Source organism: Physeter macrocephalus, chromosome 17 (genome assembly GCF_002837175.3).
Source record: "Physeter macrocephalus isolate SW-GA chromosome 17, ASM283717v5, whole genome shotgun sequence".
Lineage (NCBI taxonomy): Eukaryota > Metazoa > Chordata > Mammalia > Artiodactyla > Physeteridae > Physeter > Physeter macrocephalus.
In genome coordinates, this window is record NC_041230.1 from 46,441,243 (window position 1) to 46,468,650 (window position 27,408).

General features: G+C 44.1%; 1 protein-coding gene across 2 annotated transcripts; it reads left to right on the top strand.

Annotated features, from left to right (window-relative positions):
• Window positions 1-630: 630 nt before the first annotated feature.
• On the top strand, window positions 631-12,828 carry NUDT7 (nudix hydrolase 7). Of its 2 annotated transcripts, none has more exons than XM_007118325.4 (4): window positions 631-707; window positions 3,441-3,594; window positions 6,428-6,586; window positions 11,475-12,828. In XM_007118325.4, exons 1-4 carry the CDS (start codon window positions 673-675, stop codon window positions 11,841-11,843), a joined length of 717 nt encoding a protein of 238 aa, XP_007118387.1. In that variant the 5' UTR covers window positions 631-672; the 3' UTR covers window positions 11,844-12,828. The 2 variants fall into 2 exon arrangements, with proteins under 2 accessions (XP_007118387.1, XP_007118388.1); XM_007118326.4 differs by lacking the exon at window positions 631-707 and adding an exon at window positions 739-1,131.
• The last annotated feature ends 14,580 nt before the right edge of the window (window positions 12,829-27,408 follow it).

The following is a 27,408-nucleotide window of genomic DNA, read 5'->3' on the forward strand; positions in this document are numbered from 1 at the left end:
GCTGCTTTCGACGTCAGCTCCGCTGTCTATCTCTCTGGTTAGCCTTCTCTGATCTGTTTCTCCCTCACATGCTCTCCAAGGACTAAGGACTTCTGCTTTATCTATGTAATTTTTTGATTCGTGTCTCTCTCTCCCATTTGACTAAGCTCTGCGGTGTCTTTTCGCTCACTGTGGAAGCTGCATCCAACACAAAGTACGTGCTGTGTAGTCATGTGTTGACTGCTGTTCAGAAAAGTTAAACCAACTTGACCTCTTAGCAACAGTGAGTGCGAGTGTAAGAATCCTCTCAACTCACCATCACTGCATTTTCACTTTTTTTTTTTCACAGTTGTCAATTTCAGAATGCCTCATTTACCTCCGGCATTTGAGCGAGAGCTGAGAGCTACTTTGCGCGACCGGGAGGGCGCGGCTTTTAAGCCCCACTAGCCCCGCCCTCACGTCTCGCCCCGCCCCGATCCTCGGCCTACGGCTCTCGGCTCAGTCCTGCTTCCGACCCTAGACCCCGCCCTATCCCCGCCTCTGGCCACAGGCCCCGCCCCATACCCGCCTCCCAGGCCCCCCCCTCCCCAGACCCAGAGCTGCTCTGCGCATGCCCGTCTGGGCGATTTCCCCCCCCCACCCCCCACCGCCCGCCCCGGGAGGAGTTACCGGAAATAAACTTTCCCGGGGACGATGTGGCGACCCTGTCCTCCCCAGAAGCCAGTCAGGTAAAGCCTCCCCGGCCCTGGCACCCCGAGCCCTGCCTGGCCCGGCCTTGATCGCGGCGAGGCCGAACAGCTCGCTGGCCACGTATGACCGGCGCCTTTTGGCTACTTTTTGCTGAGCCCGCTTGCCCACCCTCCGAGCCCGCTCTCCGGGCGCTCACCTCTCTTGGCCGCTCGCGGGGTCCCTGGGCCTTCGCAGCTTCTTCCGCCAAAGACAGAGCCGTTTGTGGCCATCGTGGGTGCACACCCTTCCCCCAAGGGCTTCCCTCTTCAGCTCACCCGGTCTCCGGAGTCCGACCTCAGGGGCTGCGAGGCCGCGCCAGGCAGCTCTGGGTTCAAGGTCGGGATCTTGGGTCTCAGTTACGTAACCTCTCTGAGCCAGGACGTGATCGTGTTTTCACCTGAATGAGAAAAGCATGGGAAGTAGGTGAGATGAGCCCATGCCCAGAATGGGGTGGCTGCTACTGGTTGGTGTTTTTATGGCGATTACCCCAAGGACCAGCCCCCGAATGGGGACGTTTTTGCAGACTTTTGCTTCTGCTGGTCCCTCTGGTCAGTTGTGGGCGCCTCTTAAAAGCCCCAGTTTTAAGTAGTCCCTCGCATTCCCGGTAGGGAGAGTTTCCTTTTCTGGACGCGGGCCTGTGTGCAGGGGATGCACTCTGGAGTCCCCTCCAGTGCCCGCATTCCGTTTCTCTTTTCAGGCCATTTGGTCGCTTTTGACATCCACTGCTGTTACCCAACCACATTATTGAGCATCCTGCCTCGTAGAAAGAAGCAAAAAATAGCAAACATCTCTGGCAACAACTGCCTAAGGACTGAGACATTTATGATAACATGTTACCATTCCTTGGGCCCTGCGTGTCAGACACAGAACCATGTCATTTAATCATCACAGATATCTTCAACATGTCACAGATGAGGAAAGGGGGGCTTAGAGAGGTCGTTCCTAACACTTTGAAACCAGTTCTGCCTCACTTAAATACCCGATTTTGCCCCTTATGCAAAACTGCCTTAACCATAGAAAAGTTAAAATCAAACTGTTAGTTTCTAGGGCTGCCATAACAAAGTATCCCAAACTGGATGGCTTAAAACAACAGAAATGTATTCTTCCACAGTTCTGAGGCTAGAAGCTCAAAATCAAGGAGTCAGCAAGGCCATGCTCCCTCTGAAGGCTCTAGGGAAGGACTCTCCCTGCCCTTTTCAGCTTCTGGTGGCCCCAGGCATTCCTTGGCTTGTGGCAGCATCACTCCAATTTCTGCGTCATCTTCAAATGACCTTCTTCCCCATATATGTGTCTCTCTGTGTCGTCTCCTCTTCTTATAAGGACACCAGTTATTGGATTTAGGGCCCACCCTAATCCAGGAGGATTTCAGCTCGAAATCCTTCACTAATTTTTGCATCTGCAAAGATCCTGTTTCCAAATACCATCCTGTTTTCAAATAATGGTTTTTTTGGGGGAGGGGACACTATTTAACCCACTTCACAAACCAGCAATAAAATACAGTTGTCAAAAGGACCAAAACAGGGGCTTCCCTGGTGGCGCAGCGGTTGCGCGTCCGCCTGCCGATGCAGGGGACACGGGTTCGTGCCCCGGTCTGGGAGGATCCCACGTGCCGCGGAGCGGCTGGGCCCGTGGGCCGTGGCCGCTGAGCCTGCGCGTCCGGAGCCTGTGCTCCACAGCGGGAGAGGCCACAACAGTGAGAGGCCCGGGTACCGCAAAAAAAAAAAAAAAAAAAAAAAGGACCAAAACAGACCCATAGTTACGGATTCAGGGCATCATTTGTGGTTATAAATCTAAATACTTGGCTTTTACTAAGTCACAGGTGGACCCAGCAATCTATGTTGTAACTAGACCTCTGGGTGATTCTGTTGCTGCTTAAGTTTGGGAACCATTGTTACAAGGCATTTGAAGACAAGGGTTTGACAATGTGACATAAGGGCCAGTTTAAGAGAAAGTCCTTAACCTTACGATGGTCTAACCTTACAGTGACTTGCTCTGCAAACCTGTCTTCCTGAATATTATTATGGATTTCAACACTGAGCTATTGCACTGTTGAAAGAATATTTACCATCATTTAAAATTCATTTAGCTTTTAAAGTGAACTCAGGTACGGAACTGTGTTCTTAGTAGTTTTTTGCCTCATTTTTAGCTTGCCAACAGTCACGTGATTTGGGTATTATTACTGCTACCATATTATTAAAAAGTACACTGAGACTCAAAAATGGTAAATGCCAGTACACACAACGAAGCAGAAACACTGTCGGGATTAGGAACTTTTTTTTTTTTTTTAGGAGTAAAGTTGCTTTACAATATTGTGTTAGTCTCTGCTGTACAATGAAGTGAATCAGCTATACGTATATGTATATCCCCATATCCCCTCCCTCTTGAGCCTCCCACCGCCCCCATCACACCCATCTAGGCCATCACAGAGCACCGAGCTGATCTCCCTGTGCTACACAGCAGGTTCCCACTAGCTATCAGTTTTACACATGGTAGTGTATTTATGTCAGTCCTAATCTCCCAGTTTGTCCCACACCCCGCTTCCCGCGCTGTGTCCACACATCCATTTTCTATGTCTGCCTCTCTATTCCTGCCCTGCAAATAGATTCGTCTGTACCATTTTTCTAGATTCCACATATTTGCGTTAATATACGATATTTTTTTTTATGACTTACTTCACTCTGTATGACATCATAACTCTGGTTACTAAACTATTTGGTTTGTTTCCATTTTAGAAACAGTTTGATAGATGACGCTAAGGCCCGCTTAAGAAAACATGATGTTGGGACCAAATATTCTCACTTGATGTCTAACAAATGTTCCATTCTTTTACCGTTGTTGGCTAAAGAAGGAAAACTCTACCTGTTGTTCACCCTTCGGTCAGAGAAGGTAGGTAACAAAAAGGCTCCTTCCAGTAAAGTCTCAGGACATGTGAAAACCCCAGAAATGCTGTCACTGGCACATATTTTGAGGTTCTAGATTCTCAACTGTACTCTCAAAATTGTCATGTTTGAGAAGTACATGAAGCCACAGGATAACAGGGCTGTTTTGGAAAAGTTTTGGAAAGTAAAGTAAGTAATTTAGCTGCAAGTAATTTAAAATACTTTTAGGCCAGGGTTTTTTATCCAGCCATTGGCATTTGGGCTGGATAATTCTTTGTTGGTGGAGTTGCCCTGTGCATTATAGGATGTTTAACAACATCCCTGGCCTCTACCCACTGCATGCCAGTAACACACACACACACACACACACTCACACACACTTTTGTGACGACCACAAATGTCTCCAGACATTGCCTACTGTTTCAGCAGGGATGGGGAGGGGATAAAATTGCCCCGCTGAGAGCCACTGTTTTAGACTACTCCCACCCCAGGTATAATGTGAAAATTCTAGAGCACTGAAGTTGACAGCCTGGGCCCTAAGCTGGCTGCCTATGTTCGAATGCAGAGTCTTGTTGAAGCTGTGTGACTTTGTCTTAATTACTTACCCTCTCTGTGCTGTAATGTCTTCACTTGCAAAATGAGGACAGGCTATTAGTACCTGCATCATAGGGCTGCTGTGAGGACTTTACAGGGTAACAAATGTAAAACACCTAAAACAGCGCTGGCACTTGGCAAGGATTCAATAAGTCTCAGCTCTCACCATTAGTGTCATTAGCACATGTGGCCTGAGTTTTTACGATAAATCGTTCCACTTTAAAGAAATGTTGGGCTTGGGAATGGAGTTCCCCTGGGTACACCCCTGGGTACTGTCACTCTCCCTTGCTATTGGGGGTACGTCTGAGGAAAAGCTGGGGAAGCAGTCATTTCAAAGTTATCCTAGTACAAAAAAGAAAACAGGCTACGATAATGAGAAAATAGGCTTTGTAAGCAGAATAAGAAGTATCCCTTGGGTGGGGTCAGGGGGAAGCTGAGGAATCAGCTGAAGTTTTTGGGGTTTGGGATTAGACGTGTGGATTCTCTGTGGTCTGGGTCTGGCAACAATGACATAAACACATGAGATGATGAAAATCCAAGTTCCAAGGGGAGGTACTCAGTGGGAAGCAGGGACCAGGGTCTGTTCCCAGCTCTGCCAAAATCACCAGAGAAGCACTTAAATATATTTTTAATATTATCAGACAGACAGGCAGTAATGTAGAAAATCTAGAGAACCCCAAAATGGGTCTCGGTTTCACTCGGAGTTGCTTTGCCTGTTGATTGTTATGTAAGAATCATCTTAGACCATAAATTCTGATGTGCAAAGGTCACATTTTTTTTTCAAAGAAGTATTTCAATCTAATTACATCTGACTTTAGGCCCTGTTTGGCTGTGGGAGTAAGAAATTCCCTGAGGCAATACTGGAGCTGTGTCCCTCCCTGGAGTCATATAAGCAGGACCCCAGGAGACAGACAGACAGACAGATGATAGATGATAGATAGACAGACAGATGATAGATAGATAGACAAATAGATGATAGATAGACAGGCAGACAGATAGATGATAGATAGATAGATAATAGACAGATTATAGATAGGTAGATAGATGATAGATAGATGATAGATAGATGATAGATAGATAGATAATAGATAGGCAGGCAGATAGATGATAAATAGACAGACAGATGATAGATAGATAGATGATAGATAGACATGATAGATAGATGGATAGACAGATAGATGACAGACAGATGATAGGTGATAGATGATAGATAGATGATAGATAGATGATAGATGATAGGTGATGATAGATAGATGATAGATTATAGATAGATTATAGATAGATGATAGATATATAGATAGATGATAGACAGGACAGATAGATAGATAGATGATAGATAGGCAGATAGATGATAGACAGACAGACAGATAGATAGAAGATAGATAGATGATAGAAAGACAGATAGATGATAGATAGGCAGATAGATGATAGATAGAAATATATATCTGATATATATAGATACAGATATCTGATATATATAGATATAGACATCAGAATATATATCTGTATCTCAGAATATATGTATCTATATATATATCTGAATCACTTTGCCGTATACCAGAAACTAACACAACATTGTAAATCAACTATACTTCAATGAAAAAACATATTAACAATTTTTTTCTTGCGGGTTAATTTTATATTATGTGAATTTGACCTCAATTAAACAAACACTTTAAAAAATAGTCACTTATAGGACTGTTCTGAGGACTCAGTGAAAAGAAATCCATGTGAAGCAGCACGCCCAGAACATGGTAAGCACTCAGTAAAGATTATTGATGACATTGCTGTTTCCATTCTCCTTTTGTTCCACTTTTTTTCCTCATCCATGTAAATTTGTTTGTGTGTATCTGGTATCTTTGGAGGGCAAGGAGAGAAAAATCAGAAGTGAGGGTAGTTCTCCAAGTTCATTTTTTTTTGTTTCTTTTTTTTTTTTTTTTTTTTTTTTTCAGCGGCCATGGCTCACGGGCCCAGCCGCTCCGCGGCACGTGGGATCCTCCCGGACCGGGGCACGAACCCGCGTCCCCTGCATCGGCAGGCGGATTCTCAACCACTGCGCCACCAGGGAAGCCCCTCCAAGTTCATTTTTTAAAAGGAACTTCTCTTTTTGGTCTTATTCCCACTTATTACCACGAGTGTGGGAATGGTCTCTGGCACAAGATAGAAATTCAGAGCATACTTGTTGAATGAGTGAACAGTACCAAACTTGGAATCACACACTGCAGCTCTTTTCTTTCCATATCCAGCTGAGAAGGTCACCTGGAGAGGTCTGCTTTCCTGGAGGCAAGTATGAACCTACAGATGCGGATGACGTGGCCACGGCTCTCCGGGAAGCCCAGGAGGAAGTGGGGCTGCATCCTGATCAAGTTGAGGTCGTCTGCCGCCTGGTACCAGTGCTGTTTGATGTAAGGCTTGGGATGGAACTGGGTTTCTTAGATTCTCATGAGCACACAGGGGATACACTATCTTTAGGATTCCATGTTTGGCCAAACATGACCCTCAGGAGTGCTGTACCGAGTCGAGAGACTGGTTCATGTGTGGACTTTGCCCCTTGTGAGCTAAGAGGCCTTAGGCAAGCCCCGCTTCCTATATGGGCCCCTTCTTCCCCATCCAGAAATGAAAGGGCTGAACTCCATCAGTGGTTTTCAAACCAGGTGCTGTGGAACCCTGCAGATGCCTCCGAATTGTTTCATTAACATTCAGTTCACATTTATTTTTCTCCAGTATGCATTTATTTTGAGAATTCTCTTGAAACAATAATACACACTCGAACGTACCAAATTTCAGCCCCTCGAGGCCACCAGGGTATCATTTTTGCACTAAGGATACTCATTTTTGCACATACCGTGGAACCAAGTTTCTCCATGTCACATTAATTGAGCAGTATCCTAAGATCACTAGGGAAGCTGTTTAAAAACAGTTACTACTTGTAACTGCATTTCTGTGTGAAGCAGGATTTCCTTGATAGTATATACCAAACAAACAAACAAACAAACATAACAACAAAATGAATCCTGGGGCTGAGATAGCCAGACCTTATTTCATATGAACTGAACACAACAATTTCATTGTTGTACTAATTGACTTTAGAAGAAGTAAATACTAATTGACTTTAGAAGGAGTAAATTTGAAGTTGGATAACAGCGTTGTTTTATCCGTATAACATTATTCATGTAAACTTTTAATTATAGAATAGTTACAGATTTACGGAAAAGTCACAAAGATATCACAGGGAGTTCTCACATACCCGTACACGGGTCCCCCCCCATCATTGACATCGGACATCGCTGCGGTACATTGGTGACAACTAAGAAACCAATGTTAGTACATTACCATTACCTAAACTCCACTCTTGTCTTTTACTAGTTTTTCTACTAATGTCCTCCTTTCTGTCCTGGATGAGATCCAGGACACCATGTTGTGCCTGGTTGTCATGTCTCCTTATTCTCTGATCTGTGACAGTTTCTTAGCCTTCCATTATTTTCATGGCCTTGACACTTTTGAGGTGTACTGGTCAGGTATGTTCTAGAATGCTCCTCAATTGGGGTTTATCTGATATTTTTCTCCTGGTTAAGCTAGGGTTATGGGCTTGAGGGAAGGATATCACAGAGGTGAACTGCACTCATCACATATCAGAGGTAGGTGTAAATTTTTTTATGTTTTAAATAGTATCGGGCTTCCAGGTGAATTTTTATGTCAAAGGAAGAACCCCACTGATTCCTAAAAATTAGAAAACCAGATCGCCCTTTGTGAAGATCGGTGGTGCTGGGTCCATTTTAAAATAGAAAGGTCACCACTCAAGGGAGATTTAGTTTGGAAGAAGCTAATGGCAATAAACGCATCCTCGATGAAAAAGAAATGAGACAGAGAAAAGGAACATGGGATTAGGACAAGATACGTGTCAATTACTTCCTCTTCAACTGTGTTTTCTACTGGGAGCCCTTTTCAGAGGATGTCTGCAAAGCCTCCAGCACATCTTAGGGACTGATTTTAGAACTCTTGACAAAACGCATAATGGTCGTAAGTTCCCAAAGTAAGAGTAAGTCCATTTCCAAGGTCCCCGGGAGCTACTGAGTTCTGCCCGTGAGGGGATAGGATACAACAGTCTTCACGGGTGTTCATGGGTCTTCAGGAGATTTCCGTGGACCAGACGCTCGCGGAGCAGGAGGTTTCTAAGATGACCTGCTCTTGATATAATGCTAATCACATCAACGAGAAATTAGAATGAACAAAGGCTTTCAAGAAAGGTATACTGTGTTTAGAAGTGCTAGTGAGGGTCATTTTGTTTTTTGGACCTTGCAGATCTTTTAAATGTGCCATTTATTTAATGCTTAGAAGCCTAATCTAATCCAGTGGTTCTTAACTGGGGGTAATTTTGTCCCCCAGGGAACACAGGGAAATGCCCGGAGATGCTTTGGGGTGTCATTGGCTTTTACCCACACCCGGCGTTAACCCTCCCACGCCTTCCAGCCTCCAAACCTGCTTGTCCTTTTGTCATACACGAATGAACTTCTCTCTGCAAAGGCCTTAGGGGACAGTTCTCCTTTTTCTCTGTATGTGGCCCATACCTGCCGGCTCGATCCTTTTCTTTGCCTCCCAAAGGCCCAATTCCTGTAACATTTCAGTGGTGTATCCTGACTTCTGGGCATGTTTCTAATAGCCTGCAGCTTCTTCCGGGGGCCCTGAAGCCTGCCTCACCCTATGTCCACAGCAGAAGCCTGTCTCCATGGCATTTCAACTCGGCAAATGGCCAAATTCAGAGTTTTATGGGTCCTAGGATGTCTGCCATGCACCACCTTTTCTTCCCTGCCAGTTCAGACACCTGTGTTTCTAGAGACCCGATGTCCAGAGATGCTGCTTCATCCACAGGTTCCCACAGTCTCTCTCACTCTTCTAAGCTTGAACCATGTTGAACATGCCTGACTGCATCTGAAACATTCAGTCTTAAACCGTGATCTCCTTTGGAGGCTTTGATTTTTTTTTTTCCCACCAATTTCCTCAGACTCTGACCTGCCAATTTAAGGGCCGGCCCTGCCATGCACAGTCACTGTCCGTGCACCTGCCTGACAGCTATGGCCCTCAGTCCTCGGGCGGGGGGAATGAAATCGGAGCTGCAGCTGGGAACTCGCCCCCTTCGTATTGAAGCCACCGCTGGTGTGCCATCTCGGAGATACGGTGACACGTGTTTGATAGAATTGAGTGGGTGGGCAGCAGGCCCGTGGTCGAATCCTGGTTTCTGACGAGTGTTAGCTGGACGTGACCTAGGGCAAGTTTCTTCTTGTCCAGTTGCCATTGTTCAGGCTTCCTCGTGGGCAGGTTGTTGTGAAGAATCGGGGAGGGTGTTGGATTCTAGAGAAGGTTATGGTCTTTGAATGGAAGTAGCCAGCCACGGATGCGTGCTGAGGGATACTCCAGGCTCTGTCCAGATGCCTTCTTAGTCCTTTTAGGCCGTGTTTCTGATACACACACCAGCGGCTTTCTTCCAAGACCCGTGCCCTTGGACTGCTGGAACCGCCTCCCCTGGTGCACAGAGAGCCAGCACTGCCTTGATTTACTTCCAGCCGGGCAGGCCTCAGCCAATGACTGAGCAGCATGAAAGCCCAGCCCCCTCATCTCGTGGGACAGACTCGAAGGTGTACTTTACACCCCACAGGTCCCCGCAGCATCCTTGCCCGGCTTTCCCCCACCCGTCTTTCTTCCCCGCTCCCTTCCTTACCACTTTCTCCTGGGAGCACTTCCTTAAGAAATCACTTGCATCCGAGTCTTCATTGCAGAGGCCGCCTTTGGGGAACTCTGGGAGGGACAGAAGAGGCTGAGCCTTCGCACAGGGCCAAGCACAGTGAGGGCTGCTGCTGGAACAAAGCCTCTGCCCTCTGGCAACTCATGACCCCACATTTCCCACCCTAAGGATGTCTGAAGTCTGTGCTCCCATCCTCCGCTCCTGGTCTAAATGCTGACTTTCATCGTTAATTTGGCTAATGGTCTGAGTCACAGTGTTCTTTTTTTTTTTTTGCCTGCACCATGTGGCATGTGGGATCTTAGTTCCCCGACCAGGGATCGAACCCATGCCCCCTGCATTGAGAGCATGGAGTCTTAACCACTGGACCTCCAGGGAAGTCCCAGGCATCACTGCTCTTAAACATGCTTTAGCTGTCCTTCCTCAGAATTTTCCACAGGCCTGTTTATCCTCCTGTAGAACCCCAGCCTCAGAATGTATCCCTGGATTTTCCCACCCACTTCCTCTTAGGAGTTCTCCCAGGAATTCCTGATTCTTCTTACTTTCTAATTCAAGGTCATGCAGCCCTTATCAGCTCCTACACTAAACTCCAGGCCTCCCCCTCAAGATTTTCAGTAGAATCTTTCAGTTAACAGCACCCTACATTCATTTCAGCCCAGTAGTGGTTGTAAATAGAAATCCCCCCCCACTTATAAACATATGTTATGTAAAACAGTATATATATATATACACACACACACACATATATATATAAAATTTTCCATAATTGGGAATATGCCACAATTAATATGATGTCACTTTCCTGTTGATAAGATGGCACATACTTGTCTATACTGATAAGGAAAGGTGTCGATCACATTCTTTTTAAGGGCTGCATAGTACCCCATTATATGGATATAGTCATAATTGATCTACCCTAAATATCCATCCATTGAGCAGTGATAACTTTAGTTTGGGACTATTGCAAATAATGCTTCAGTCTTGTACGTTTATCTTTTCTCACTGGTAGGAATTTATCATACAGATGTACTCACACAAATGCAATTTCAGGGCTAAAGGGAGCACATTTTTATAATATTACTAAATCTCTGTTCCGAAAGATTGTACCAATTTATGTTCCCCCAAGATATCATTTTCAGACTCATCTGAGATGCTGCCTCAGGTAGGGCAGAGACCACTCCCATTTTGGGGGACATAAAGTTTACTTATGGAGCAAGTTTTATGTAACTGACTGCTTTGGCCTGTGAGCTTAGCTTATGTAGAAGTGGCATGCTTTTAACCATGCTTTTTTTTTGCTTTTTTTTTTTTTTGCGGTACGCGGGCCTCTCCCGTTGTGGAGCACAGGCTCCGGACGCGCAGGCCCAGCGGCCACGGCTCACGGGCCCAGCCGCTCCGCGGCATGTGGGATCTTCCCGGACCGGGGCACGAACCTGCGTCCCCTGCCTCGGCAGGCGGACTCTCAACCACTGCGCCACGAGAGAAGCCCAAACCATGCTTTTTTTTTGAAACAGTATGTCTTCACTTCTCGGTTTGTATCTTTTGTGTTTTGCTTTCAGAGAGATACATTGATAACCCCTGTTGTAGGATTTATAGACTCCAACTTCCAGGCCAAGCCTAACCCCGATGAAGTTAAGCATGTGTTCCTGGTGCCTCTGGAATACTTCCTGCGTCCCAGTGCCTACCAGCAGAATCACCTGACACGCTCTGGTCATCATATTATTATTCACTGCTTTGAGTACACGAACCCTGAAGACGGTGTGACTTATCATATCCGGGGAATGACTGCAAAATGTGCCTTGTTTGTTGCCTTAATTATTTTGGGAAAAAAACCCTCCTTTGAGGTTGAATTTGATCTCAACGATCTGATGTCATCCTCTGAAGAGTCTTTACTGAAGCTTCATAAACAAGCTACAAGCAAGTTATGATTTATGAGACCAACACCCAAATAACTCTCTAAGAGGTGTTTGTGTGGGCTTATCCACAGAACAACAATAATGCCAGCTGTTGGAATTTGACAGGTACAAATATGTTTCCTGCAACATGAAGGTAAAAACCTTGCCTTCTTTTCCAGTTCCCTTCTATTATCTGAAAAAGCAAAAGTCTTTCAAAAGTAGAAAAATGGGGACTTCCCTGGTGGTGCAGTGGATAAGACTCCACACTCCCAAGGCCGGGGGCCCGGGTTCGATCCCTGGTCAGGGAACTAGATCCCACATGCATGACGCAGCTAAGAGTTCACGTGCTACAACTAAGAAGCCCACCTGCCACAACTAAGACCTGGTGCAACCAAGTAAATACAAATAAAAATTTTTTTTAAGTAGAAAAATGTGTTTATACTGTTGCATAATTTCACCCACAGTATATTTAACAATGCTTTCCTTACACATGTAAGGAAAAGGATCAGGCACATAGTAGGCACTTAAAAAATATTTGTTAAATGTATGATCTTGTGGCACGCATCTTGTTTGTAGGAGGTAATACCTCTATCTGTCGTTACATGTGACAGAAACTTCTGACCAGCCATCAAAATCCATCCTCCTTTTCTTATTTGGCAATAGAGTTGAATCTGAGCCCATAGCTGCCCAGGTAGAAAGAGCATTACCTAAGTTCTGGTGCAGTTAAATGTAGCGCTGAAATTTAATTTAAGCCAATGGGATGTGAGTGAAAAATCGTTCTTGCCAGTCATCTCCAATTTAAGGGACAAGCCAGGTTCCCTGGATTCTCTTTCCCTTTTCCATGATTTATCTGCAACCCAGCCTTGACTACACAGATGAAGATAATTCCTGCAGGAAAGTTAGAGCCAAAAGATGGTAAGAGCTCGGATCCCTGAATGAGTCTGTGGAGCAAAGCAACCCACCATCCCGGACTATTCACTTGGGACTGTTACATGGGAGAAAAATAAAACGCTGTCATTTCTGCCACTGTAATTTGGGGTCACTTTGTTACAGCAGAGCTATAGCCCTAATAATACACCATAACACTTGAAAATGGTTGGATGGCTATTCACCCGAACTTGAGGTGTTGCCAGCAATTAGAATTCAGGGTGATCTGCATATAACATATGAGTTCTGGGACGTGCACAGGACAACTTCAGGTGCTGGCGGGCTTTGGCAGTCGTCATCCAAAATAACTGAAATGAAGGAATATGAGAGGCCTACAGTCAGGAGAGAGAACACTATCTGTCTTAAGATGATAGCAGAAAAACACTGATTTCAAGCCCAATCCCCAAATCAAAAGCCAAAGAGACAAACGTTCTGAATCACATGCCTTGAAATCTACCACATCTTAACATGGGCATCGCCATATATCATGCTTTAGAGTTAGCAGGCATTTCTTCGTTTAATTATGGTATCAGCCGTCCCACACCAGATGAGGAGCAATGGCAGCGGGGGGGGGGGGGTCTTGAATAAAGCCACATAACCTCAATTGTATGATGGCACTTTCCCATTTTCCTGAGTATTATTAGATTTTTAGAAAGCCAGACCATTTTTAATAAGACTGTGTTGTAGCTGAAAATGTGATGCCCACAGTAAACTCATCAGTCAGCCATGCAACTGTCCATTGCTGCTGAGTTTGGATTTTCCGAGAGCTGGCAGAGGAAAACATTTGATCTGCTGCTTTATACCCATAAATGTTGAAATGGCGCAAATCTGGCTCCAACCACGAAAGCAGATGGTGGGTGAGTTTCCCCATTAACGTTCTGTAACTAGCCCTGCGTGAACAGGCCTAAACTGTTTCCGAACAATTTTGGAGGCACTTGCAAATGTGTATTTACAATCTGACAGCGGTGTAATCGCCGGGTAGATGGTTGACCTCTCTGGCAGTGTGGAAAGCCACCTTTCAGAACTGTTTGTTTACGTGAACGCCACAGACCTGCCTGGTTTCTAAGAGGAGGTGGCCCAGCTGAAGTCTACACTCTGAATGACACCCATGGCCACCCACTTTAAAGGGCTTAGTGACGGAGGTATTGCCCCCACCCCCCTTTTAGGGGTGTTAAATATCCTGTTACAGGGACAGACATCTAGGAAGTCTGGCTCAAATAAAAAAAGTTATTGGCAGAGTACTGATCTCATGGAATATGCAAAACCACTGAAAAAAATCAGACTCAAGGAACATATAGCAATGGCGATCAACCCCTACCTCAAAAGCAAGAGGAGCCTTTACTTCTGCATCCCGTCGTTATTATGGCAATAACCATCCTGCCGAGTTTATTGATACAGACGGAGAAAAACAACAGAGACAGTGCTTCAGTCCCTAATTCCTCAGAGGAAACCATTTGGCCTCACTTGGGTAACCTGGTAGGTTTCCAGGAACCTACAGACATGTTGAGGGGCAGGGGTCAGAGTTGGGGCCACAATTGCATGTGTTCCCCTAAGTCTCCTGAGTCAGCAGGCTCTGGGTGGGAGCATTGCTGAAGATGGCGGGGGGGCGGGGGGGGGGCGCTGGACAAACATGCGCAAACAGCAGCTGCCTCGGGTCCCTGAAATCTGTAAGGTCTGTGGATTCTGCCAGCCGGGCATCTCAATTCTGCCTCCTTCTTTGCACCCCTGCGGCCTTGCTCAGCAGGTGGTTAAGTCTGAGTCTGGAGTCAGGATGCCTGGATTTGAACCCCAGCGCTCCAGCATCAGTCCATTCGGCGGCCTTTAGCAAGTTACTCATTCTCTATAGGCCTTAGTTTCCTCTTCTGAACATGGGATAGAGAAACTTTTTATTTTAGGGCTATTGATGGCGTTAAAAGAGTTAGTACATGTGACCCCTTTACTTAAAGCACACCCAAATGCTCAGAATAATGCCTGGGAAACAGCAGCAGTATTACTGTTAGATAGTAACTATGGCATTATTATAACTGTGACCTTATATTATAACAATAATAAGAAGCATTGCTATTTCTCTAGTTCTGAATATTATCATTTTCCTATACCAGAAGTTCCTGAATTTTCTCGGTTTACAGTGAGTACCCGGGGCATCTCAGTAATTTTTTCACGGTACATCCAGGCCAGAGGAAACACCTACTAATTTGGTTTGTTGTGTTCTTATAGGCAAACACGTTAACAAGTGTTTATGTCCTCCTAACTTGGTAGCCGTTTGAAAATATACTATACACTAGAAAAATACTATTTTCATTTCAATTTAAAAAAACACAACTGCTTATTGATGGGATGTGTGCACCAGCTGGTCGCCCAAGTAAATGGAAAAGTCAAAACACAGTCATATAATGGGAATAAACACACAGTCACAGAGAGGAGGGACAAGACTTGGGACTGCAGGGCAGCCATCCCAGAAGAAGTGGCGGCTGAGCGGAGCTTTGATGGAGAAGGAGATGCTACCCAGGTGAACGGGATGGTGGTGGTGATGAGGAGGACTGTTCTTATTAAGCACCTGTTACGTACCTGGCCCTTCACTTTGATGATTTCATTTAACCCTCCACCAACTCTCCGCAGTGAGTACTATGATAATTCCCGTTTTTAGGTAGGAAAATTTGAGGGTCAGAGAAGTTCAGTATTTGCCCACGGTCACAGAGCCAACATCCAAATGCACAGGTATGAATTTCAAAGCCCATATTCTTTCTACTACACCTGCTCACTCAACATAAGACTCATTTCCTAGGGACAGAGGCAAGAATAGAAGGTTAACTTTATGTTTCCCTTGAATTACCACGTGCGAAAGGGAAAGCAAAACTAAATAAATTGGGAGAGAGCAGAGTTTATTTTTGCCTTCGTCATGTCCTCCAGCTTATTCAGCTGGTGCTGCACACAGTGAAACGAGTGATTAGCTACGATGATTTTAATTAAAATGGAACATACCAATAAATAAATGAGAATGCTGGCATCCTTGCTCATTTCACAACTCCTTTCATGGTGCCAGCTTTCCGGTTAAAGAAATGAGATGGGGCAATGTTCCTCCACCCTTTAGACAAGATGAATAAATATAATTCAAGTCTTTTTCTTGTTTCCAGTTGCCTTCTTACCTGAGACTAGCACAAAGTTTTGATAAAATTGCTGCCATAATCAGCCCCTGGTCCAGCTGTCTTTGATGTGGCATATTGGGGTCCCTCCCAGGGGCTGTGCATAGACTCCATTCAGAGACCCAGGTTGCCCGCCCAGCATCCCTCAGCCACCTCCCTCTGCGTTCCCGTGGTTGCACACCACTCAGACTTGAGAGTCAAGTCCTCTACGCCAACTTCTCCAACCACCCCTATTTCATAGCTCGGACACTGCTTCCTCTCACCCCTTTGCGTACCTGTTTAATATATGTATATCTTTCTGCTTATTCCAGCCATGACCCTGGAACGATCAGATCCACAAACCATGAGACCCCCCTCTGTCTGACTTCCCCTGGCCTCTGGTGAATGGACCAAGGATCCATGGTCAAGCCAAAGGTAGCATCTAATTTGACGGCCACTAATCTATGACTTGGGTGGTCCACTTAAATAGCTGAGCTAAGTCCATTAGGTTTTCCAAAGAATTTGAACCATGCCAGAAGATGAAATATGCTCAGGAACTATTTTGACCCACATGCGTGCTGAGGAGTAAGCCTGAGAAGTTAGAGTTTAAAGGTTAGTTGGACAATAATTGGTGGAAACGTCTTTGATGTAGGTAGTAGCTGTCATGTCAGAGATTCCACTAGAAACAACTGGAAGAAGAAGAAATATTTCCCAAAGCAACTTAAAGATCCTTTTTAAAGGTCTCGTATTCAAGTCCATAAATTTTTATTTTCTAGATGTAGGTTTGGCTTGATATTTCCTTGACTATAACTTCCCTCATTTTTCATTTTATGTGTTTGAGCTTTTGTTCCTTACTTCATCATGATTGTCAATGGTACCTCTGTTTCCACTTTTTCTTTTTCACTTATTTCCCATGTGGAACTTGAAGTTTTTCTTCTGGCGATTTTGTTCTACCTTCTTAGTTCATTTCTGTTTCTTTATTAATTTGTGAACAGATTCTGCTGTGGGCTCCTTTCATGTCCTTCCACCAACCTGGAGTTTTTCTTCTAAACCTGCTACATCCCATGGATCCCATAAAACATTCTGAGAAGTTGCCTACATTTTTTTTTTCTGACTATAAATCCATATGGCTTAACATCAGACCAGATGATAATTTGAAGATAGTTTTTCTAGAACTCCTAACCTGTTGTAAACATATACCGATCTTAGCCCTCTGTAGTGAATTGAATAGGGGCCCCCAAAAGACATATTCAAGTCCTACCCCCCAGTACCTGTGAAGGTGACTTTATTTGGAAATAGGGTGTTTGCAGATGTAATTAAGGATCTTGAAATGAGATCATCCTGGATTTAGGGGGGACCATAAATCCAATGACTAGTGTCCTTATAAATGGCAGGAGAGAGAGATTTAAGACACACAGACACAGAGACACAGGGAAGAAGTGTCATGTGAAGATGGAGAAGACATTGGAGTGATGCTACCACAAGCCAAGGAACACCAGCCGTCACCAGAAGCTGGAAGAGACCAGGAAGTCTCCTTCCCTAAAGCCTTCAGGGGAAAGGTGGCCCTGACCGTACCTTGATTTTGGACTTCTGGCCTCCAGAATTGTGACAGAGTGCACTTCTGTTGTCTAAAACCACCAAGTTCATGGTCAATTGTTATATCAGCCCCAGAAAACTAAAACCTGCTGCTTCTGAAACCACCCCCCAGTTTGAGGGCTAGCTCTCCCCTCTGTCTCAGGAGTAACACAGAAACAGCCAACTGTTCACTGCCCTGGATTGACACACAGCCTAAACTCAGTTAATCAGATTTATTCCCTCAGTAATTCCCTTGAGATTAGGACAAAGCAGGCAGAGTCTATGTGCCTGTTGCCTGGAGAGCAACCCTGGGTGTCCTCACACACTAGCTCAGTTGCCGGACTGTACATTCCAGGAAGGCAGGGGCATTCCCGGGGCCTGGCAGTGTCTGGCGTGCAACATTTTCCAATGTTTTTTGTCTCGGCAGCTCAACCCAGAAATCTAAGTTGGCTCTGACGCTCACCCTTACCCGCTATGGCAGACCCAGTCTGTGCCCCAACCATACCCCTTGGGCCCTACCATTGCCATGAGCTCCAGACCACTTCTAGCAGCCAACCCGTACATCTCTGTTCCTGAAGACGTTTTCTAAATCCATAGCAGGCAGGTTGGGAGTGCCAGAAAATGAATGTTCCCACACCAGCCTTCAACCAATGATGGGTGGAATTTCGTGTATCAGTAGCCCAGCTTCTTTACCCCTTGAGTGGGATAATTCTGAGACATGATTCTTCCCTGGCTCCCAGAATGAACTAAGCCCTAGTCCTGTCTCTCACTACAGTAACTGGCTTAATACCTCCTTTTTCAGTGGCTGCCTTCCCTCCTTTGTCTCTTTTCCCCACCCCCATACCATTGTGCCCTGTATATTCCAATATGTTGAGTCTTTGGCTCAGAGTTCATTTCTGGGTGAACCCAAACTAAGATCCTCCTATATCCAGACTTTCACCAAACTCTACTGAATTTACCTTCAGAATATCTGTCAAATCTAGTTCTTCTTATCTCTACTGACATTAGCTTAAAGCCATCACAGACTTGTGCAAAATATCTACTTAGGAATTACCATCACTCTGCACCATTTTCCTGTACAGCCAGCATTCTTTTTTCAACCTTTCAATATTAGCATATTTTCCTTGAGACAACTTGTTGGTTCCTCATTGGTTTTTTTTTTAACATTTATTTTTATTGTATTTATTTATTATAATTTAAAAAAATTATTTTTGGCCGCATCGGGTCTTAGTTGTGACATGCAGGATCTTTGTTGTGGCACGTGGGCTCTCTCACTGAGGCACACAAGCTCAGTAGTTGTGGCGCGTGGGCTTAGTTGCCCCGCGGCGTGTGGGATCTTAGCTCCCTGACCAGGGATCAAACCCGCGTCCCCTGCATTGGAAGGCGGATTCTCTACCACTGGACCTTCGGAGAAGTGCCCTCATTGTTTTTATGAGAAAGAGGAATGGAGCTTGCAAGCCCTGTGTTCTGGCTCCTGTGTGTTGTACCATGTGCCTCTTCCCTGCTCACCCTGCTCCTACAACACTTGCTTCAGGGCTTCCCTGGTGGTGCAGTGGTTGAGAGTCCGCCTGCCGATGCAGGGGATACGGGTTCGTGCCCTGGTCCGGGAAGATCCCACGTGCCGCGGAGCGGCTAGGCCCGTGAGCCATGGCCGCTGGGCCTGCGCGTCCGGAGCCTGTGCTCCGCAACGGGAGAGGCCGCTACAGTGAGAGGCCCGCGTACTGCCAAAAAAAAAAAAAACAAAAACAAACAAACACTTGCTTCAGTTCATGGATGCCACAGGACTCTTGCACGCGCTAACTGCTCAGTCTGGAACGATTTCCCATTCGCCTTTGCCTATTGTTAACTCTTACTCATCATTCAGATCTTAGCTTCTCAGGGAAGCCCCCTCTGGCACCTTAACTAGGTATGTTTCCCTGGTTCTATTCTCTTGGTACCATCTACCTCTCCTATAACTCCCATCACAGTTACAATATCGTATCCCTTTGTCTGATTCTTTGATTGATGCCTCTCTTCTCCTCTAGACTCTGAGCTCCATGACAACGAATCATGTCTCAGCAGCGGTCCATCACTGCACTCAGAGCACCTGCTGCAATGCTTGGCGAAAAGGAGATGCTCCATAGATATTTATTCAATGAAAGAATGAAAGTAAATAAGTAAAAATGCAGCTATTTCTAATCAAATAGCCAATTCAGTAGGCCAAGGAAAAAATTCAGTCTCTTCCTAACTTTCTACCTGACAAAGGTTAACCTAAGGTGGCCCGATATCATTGTGAGTCATTTCCCATTTACTGTATGAAGTATATTAAGTGCCCTACCATGAGTCGACATGAGTAGCTCCTATCTTTAACCAATTTTTGCCTTGTACCTTAGTTATTTCCATACCTAGCTGTCTGATGTACTTTCCTACGAGCTACCAGAGGACAAGAATTAGCACCTCTTCCTCCTTCTAGCTCCGCTGCCTGGGTATATTTGGGGCCCATGCCCCTTCAGATCTAGATAAACTTGACTGGAATCCCCATGGTAATTCCAATGCAAACTCAATTGTCTCCCAAGGTTTATTCAAACCCTTAAGGGCTTACATTTCTTCTAATCACCTCTGGTTCAATTTCCAGCTTCAGTGAATCTTAGTTCTGCATCCTATACCTTGAGGTTTTGCCCCACCTCCTTTACTGTAGTGTCAACCCAAATTCAGGATGGAGACCACTTCTTCTTGTTTTTCCCAAGATTGCCTTTTATATAAATCTCTGAGTGACTTTAGTTGGAGACACAGGGGTATCAGCCAGGTAAACATAAACTGCAGAACTTATATTTGAATATCGTGTTTTCTTGCTCTTAAAAAGTCTTGTCCATTTCTGCCAAATCAGGTTTCAGGCTGACGCTGTGTTTCTTAGTGCTTTCTCTGGCCTTTGTCTTCTCTAGCTGCTTGCACCACCAATGAGGCACTCATTTTTTCTGCAGGAGGGTTGAATCTACCGATTTGATTCCTTGCATCTCATGCCCACTAGGACTTGTCTTCCATATCCAAAAAGCCTAGCAATGAATTTTCCTAAATAAGAAGAATTTATCTATACATGGTACATTAATTCCAATGACACCTTTTTCTCACTCCACTGGATCTTCTTCTTTCTTCCTTCCTTTCTTTTTTTCTTCCTTTTCTTTCTTTCTTTCTTGAAATCACTGGGTAAACTGAGGACCGCCTTCTAGCCAAACCCATGGGCACGGGATTAAAAAAATCCATGTGTGCAAAACACATTCGATGTGTAAATGCATTGATCTTGTAAGGAGACAGATGAGCCTGGGAAATGGTGATGGGAGTGAATGATAAGATCAGAACGACTAGGAGTGAGAAGCTGCATTTGAGGCTTGGGCAAGGGGAGGATAGGGATGAAGAATAAGGATCAGAGATTGAGACTGGGTTGCAAAGGGTGTAGGTGAAAGAGAGTTGGCTGTGAAGAATTTATACTGAAGGACTAGTAGTGATGACTTTTAGGAGAGAGGTGGTGAGAGGAACAACCTTGAAACAGAGACACCATTGGGTCACCAGCCAGGGGAAGTGAGCATTGGCCCTGGCACTGCCCATTTGTACACTGTGTGGTGGTGGGACAGATTGGGAGATTGGGATTGACATATATATACTACTATATAAAACAAATGACCCATGAGAACCTGCTGTATAGCACAGGGAACTCTACTCAAGAGTGGATATACGTATATGTATAACTGATTCACTTTACTGTACAGCAGAAAATAATACAACATTGTAAAGCAATTATACTCCAATAAAAATTAATAAAAAAATATATACCATGTGACCTTGGACACATAAATCAATCTTTCTGAACCTCAGTTTCCTTATGTGTAAAGCAGACTTGAACCAGTTGGTCTCTCAACAATGTCTACTTCTGAAATCTTGAGTTCTGGACTCTCTCCAACTCTATTTGAACACATACAGTTAATTAAGCAGTTTTGCTGAATGTTTTACAAAGGAAAAAATCTGACTGAGGAAAAGAAAAGAACTGCTTTTTGTCTACTGTTTGAAGCTAGCAGCATGCAGAGAGTTCATTCTGTGAAAATACCATTTGGGGAGATTAATTAAAAATTCTGACATCCAGAGCAGGGATTTGGGGCAGGAATGTACAAGTCCAGAGCTCTGGGTAGAATGAGGCATCTGAACATTGCACCTTATTAGGTATACAGTCAGGTGTTAGGAGGGGGACATGTGGAAGCCTACATTCCAAACCCAAGCACTGGTAGGCTTTATGCATTTTGTTTGAATTCTTGCACGTTTAATAGGATTTAGCTACAGTGCCTTGGCTCAGCAGTCTGTTTCCTTGGCAATGCAATCCTCAGAGGGGCAGAGGCCATATGGAAAACAGGGGTCATTGTGTAATTTAGTAAGTGAGGTGAAAGGAAGAGAATTTCATTCGATGGATATCTTTGTGTTCCCTCTACACACACAGTAAGGAAAAGAGTGACCAGCACATGGTAGGTACTTAACCAATGGGATGCACTCATTATTATGAGAAAAAAATTCACCCTATGCGCCATATCATAATAGATGCCCAAACATGCTCTTTTTCCAAAAAATGCTTGGTAGACAGAATAACTATTCTCCATAGTTTCACTGGCTCTTTTCTTCCTACATCTCTCACGTGCATTCCATCAGCAAGTCTTGTTCATTCTGTGTCCAATTCATATCCCAAGTTCATCCAGGTCTCCCCGGCACTGTGGCAGGTGGTCCAGCCATTATCACTTCCCACCTGGGCCTACAACAGTCTCCTAATGTGTCTATTTTTGCCCCCTGCACGCCATCCTTCATGGAACATCTAGAGTGATCATTTGAAAACATGAGTAACATCATGTCACTTCTCGGCCTAAGACCTTCTGGTACCTTCCAAGTGTGCCTATATTGCAAACTTCTTTCCTGGTTGACAAAACTGGCACATCCTGGACCCTCCTTACCTCTGACCCTTCTCATCCTGGGCCACTTTTCTGGCTTCCTTAGTGAGCTAAAATGTATATGGCCTTCCTTGTCTTCCTGAAACATGCCAAGCTTACTCCCACCACAGGGCTTTTGCACTAGCTGTCCCCTCTCCCTGGAATGGCCTTCACCCCTGGTCTTTGCATGGCTGGCATGAGTTTATTATCAATTCTCAGTATACTTGTCCCTTCCTGGGAGAGTCCCACCCTATTCCACTCTCTGTAACACACCCATATTTTAATTTTCTGCACACCATTTCTGTATCTGATATTTTTGTATATTTATTTACTTGCTCATTTGTTTTTTCCCCCTCTCTCTCCCTCTCTTCAGAACATAAGCTCTGGGAGTGTGGGGACCTTTTATTATATTTTATTTTCTGCCAGGAACTCAATAAATATATCTTGAATGGATGAGTGAATTAATTTTGTCTAAAATTAATGGTCAAGTCATGTTGCCACAAAGAAGTAGGTCAGCACAATAATGAAATAATATCAGTGATTAGGTAAAAAGTCTGCCTGAGCACTTCAGTTTTTATTTTTAGTACTTTTATAAATTGATAATTTATTTCACTATATGACAACTTTATAACCATTTATGTGTCTTTAATTACGTTTCATAATTGTTAATTTTTTTTCTTTTTAAAAAATATCTAATTTATTCCAGCTAAGTAGCCCAGCTCTACATCTGTATACATTAGGAAAAAATGAGGACACTCTAGACACCCAACAACTTGTGAACTGTTTAAATAAATTATGATAAATTATAGAAAAACATATGTAACTCCATTTTGTCAAATAATTTTATCCATACCTCTCTATTTAGAAGGATGTTCACCAAGCTGTTTAAAATTCTCTTCTCAGAAAGGGGGGTTTGAATTATGACTATCGTTTAAAAGAAAAACTTTGAAAGGCTATAAAATATAAGGGCTTGGAATGTCTGAGTTGGAGGAGAGAGTTTTTCACTTAAAAAAAAAAAGCCAATCCCTAAGTGAAAAAGAAAAAAGACAGGAAGTAAAAATTCAAATTCTGAAACCAAGATTTTCTATTCGCAGATTCAGCTGGGGTGCTCAGATAACGGTAATCCTCGGGACATCTTAGCAGGCATTGGCTTAGCTGACCGGGCAACACCACCACAGAACATCGATGGCTTTGAGACCATTTCCCTTTTGTTCTGTCTCCTACTCCATCCCTCTCACGCCCCACAGCATCATCCATCTACACCCCAGTAGTGTACTGTATTCACGTGCCTGCATTGCAAATTGGCTGTGTGTAAAACACTCAGGGAAGGTGGAGAGGGTTTTCTACATGTGGGCTGTGACGGCCCCTTCTCTTGGGCATCTATTCTCATCTCCTGATTCACATGGGGTCTGAGCTCTGTCCTGGGAAAGTAAATTGAAACATGCCAGCAGTGGGAACCAGCAATGCACAGGCGTGTCAGGGCTTGGTGGAACAGACCAAGTTGGCAGGAGAACCTCAGGGCCCCTAGGAGAAAATCAACCTGCAAGAAAAAGAGTCTAGAATAACAGACTGAGACTGGGCAAAGAACCAGAGGTTTCTTTGGAATTTTTCAAAAGGGAAACATCACACAAGATGGACAGGGGTGCCTGCCAATTCCCCTGCCACTTCAGCAGTGCCCGTGAGCATGCCTTCATAGAAGGCGTCTGAGGTTCTTGACACTTACGTGCCTTAAGCAATGCTGATGTATCTCTATTACCAAACCATCCCCTAGGCTGGTCCACCAAGATGGGGGAAAAAATTTGTAATCATGCAAAATTTCAAGGCCACGTGACAATCACAAGCTTCCTGAATTGAAGATATGGTTTTACATTATGGCCAGACGTAGGTAATTATTTCAGAAAAAAAAAAGTGTCTGAGCCTTCACGTGCAGAAGACACTTGCTTCTCATTCCACAGATTCTTTTTTTAAAAAAAAATATTTATTTATTTGGTTGCTCCAGGTCTTAGTTGTGGCAGGCAGGCTCCTTAGTTGCAGCTCCCGGGCTCCTTAGTTGTGGCATGTGAACTCTTAGTTGTGGTATGCATGTGGGATCTAGTTCCTCGACCAGGGATTGAACCCAAGCCTGCTGCATTGGGAGTGCGGAGTCTTATCCACTGCACCACCAGGGAAGTCCCCTACAGATTCTTAATATAAAACTAACAGCAGGTCCTTTTGTGGGAGCATAGATTTTGAAAACCTTCATTCCTCTGCCCACAATGATCAGGCAACTCTTCTCCTGTGGCCTCCTCTTCCACCCACTCCTCCTGGAAGGAGTTGAGTCTAAAAGGACTCAGATAACAGATGGAATGAATAGTTGTGTGTCTTTACAGCGCTTTCACGCTGCTTCTTGTTTAGCAGTCCTTACAATCCTACGTGTGAGACTGGACAGGTTACCCCTGTGGTACCCCAGGAGTATAAGGGTATTTGGTGATGTTCAGTGCTTGCCTAAGAACCGAGGCTATTTACGTGAGGGTCTCCACAGCAGAGCCGATTCCCCGGTTCTACCTCCATCAGATTTCTCATGAAAGACAAAGGGAAGAGAAGTTGTGTCTCTCACCAGAGGGCTCTGTGGTACCTATGCTTGTGATCTGCCCAGCACGTTTTCCTTTGGCCCTTGGCCATCGGTCATTAGTGAATGTTCCAGCTGCATCTGTCCATACAACTATTTTTTGCTTAAGCTGGTCTGAATCGGGTCTCTGTCTCTCATAACCAAAGGAAGCCCAACACCAAATGCATTAATGACCAACAGCTTTGTCTCGCCCCCGTCACTCCTTTTGAGGTTCCTGTCATAGAGCCCAGTGTTGCTTTGCTCCTGTTTGGGCAGCAAAGTTTCAGATATTTTAAAGGATATTATGGAAGTAGGGGGAAATACAATACTATTCAATCTTGTGCCCTGAGAGTTCCAGGCAGTGTTAAGTTCAGAAGATCCCTACTAGTAACATTAAGAAAAAACACTAAGCAGACGACAGAGTGGAAACTGACTGCCGAAAATTCTATCCTTTTCTATCTCTACTGGAGGCAATCTGACAAAATTTATTAATTTTGACTTCCAGCTAATAACATATCAGGAGATAAACTCACTGATGAACTGTTTCATTTGGAACAGAAGGCCATCGATGTTCAGAGGGCATGAGACACTGTTAAATTATCGCTTGTGCTCTGCTGGTAGGACCAGAAAGTTGTGTTTCTTGGACTAAACTCATCAAATAAATTCTCTTGGCTATAAGTACTCAGGCCTCAGGGACAGACAAAAGTAAACAATGAGATTATCTTGATCTATTCACACTTTACAGTGAATTGTTCTGTATAAAATTTCCCTTCTCCAGCTCTCCACTTGAATCTTGGCTGTGCTATTAAGAGAAATGAACCATGCTGTCTATTATTTATTTCTCAAATTATCCTCAGTTACTCTAAGATTGATCAATATAAATGAAATCATTAAGGGGCCAACATATTAAAAAAGCAATATCCAAAACAGTTGGATTATAGGATTCTGTTGTCAGATTTAAAGCCCAGAGGAAAGAATCCCCCCTCTCCCTACTAGCACTTCTATAAAAACAACTACTCCAAAGAGGATAAAAATGAATGGGACCAGCCCCAATTTTGGAGAACCTGGTAGCTGAAAGAATAAGGATTAGGTCCACATAATGATGCTTCTAACAATGATAGCAAAGAATCATAACTGCTATTACCACTTTTGAAGGCTTATTGCTACTGGTTTTTTTTGTGGTGATCAAAATTTTATTTTATTTATTTATTTTTCTAATTGAAATTAGTTGATTTACAATGTTGTGTTAGTTTCAGGCGTACAGAAAAGTGATTCACATATATATTTTTTATATATATTAGTGTGTATATGTATTGTTCTAAAGCAGAGAATTACAAACTATGGCCCGAGACCTGTTTCTGTCAATAAAGTTTTATTAGAACACAGCCACACCCATTCATTTACATATTGCCTGCGGCCACTTTGGCTCTACATTGATAGAGTTGAGTATTGACACAGAGACCTATAATCTACAAAGCCCCCAAATATTTACTCTCTGACCCTTTATAGAAATAAAGTTTGCTGAACCTGGTCTAAATGCTCTTCTAGCATTTTCTTACACAATCCTCATACAGACCATGAGGTAGGTTAATGCTATTTCCATTCCCACTTTACAGATGAAGAAAAAGGCCCAGAGAGGATTAAGTAACTTCTTCAAGTAAAGCGGAGCTCCATCCACTTCTATTTGTAAAACTTACATTCTTAATGAATCCAAAGTGCTGTCTCCCTAATGCAAATAATACGATTGTCCTCCACCAGCGCCGTCTAGAATGTATAAAATCTGCTGCCCAGGCAAGAAAAAGTAGCCTTTGGCACAAGGCTCTAAATAGTAGATTGAGGGGGTGGGTGCAGGAGGAATTAGAGAGAAGGAGAAGGCCCTTTTGTATCATGCATTACATAAATATCAGTCAGCAGTCAATGATGTCACCACAAAATTAAAATTTCTCTGCTCAAATGTACTCTCTCCTTTCTCCTCTGAACCTCTGATGATCTGGAGTAATTTAGGAAAAATTCAAGGATTTCCCTTATGTTCTATGCCATAGAACAATACAAAGACATTGCAAAAAGGAAAAAAAAACCTTGTTAATACAGGACGTGGCCATTCAGAACTTGGAGGAACTCTGTGGGAAAGTCACATGTTAGGTCATTCTCTTCCATCTGGGACTATAAAACCAAGAGCACATCAAGACCAGCCACAGACATCTTGACTGTTTGAAGAAATCAGTCATTTTCATAATGGCTGGAGAGTGACGGAGATTTATGTAGATTAGTTCTGATCATCACCACACCTACAGCATGGCTATAACCCTTCCTATATACAGGTGAGGAGACCCACCCAAGCCACAGACCTGATGAGGGGTAAAGGACATGGTCTCCCTCTGTGGCCCCTGTTTGGCTCCCGACACCATTACTGTTCCATTCTAGTTCTGCATCTGCGCTTTCTTTTC

Excerpts from the sequence above, each read along its gene's own strand:
- NUDT7 (XM_007118325.4), top strand. The coding sequence starts at position 673 with ATGTGGCGACCCTGTCCTCCCCAGAAGCCAGTCAG. Across the intron at positions 708-3,440 it reads CCTCCCCAGAAGCCAGTCAG|AAACAGTTTGATAGATGACG; the intron begins GTAAAGCCTCCC and ends TTTCCATTTTAG. Across the intron at positions 3,595-6,427 it reads TCACCCTTCGGTCAGAGAAG|CTGAGAAGGTCACCTGGAGA; the intron begins GTAGGTAACAAA and ends TTCCATATCCAG.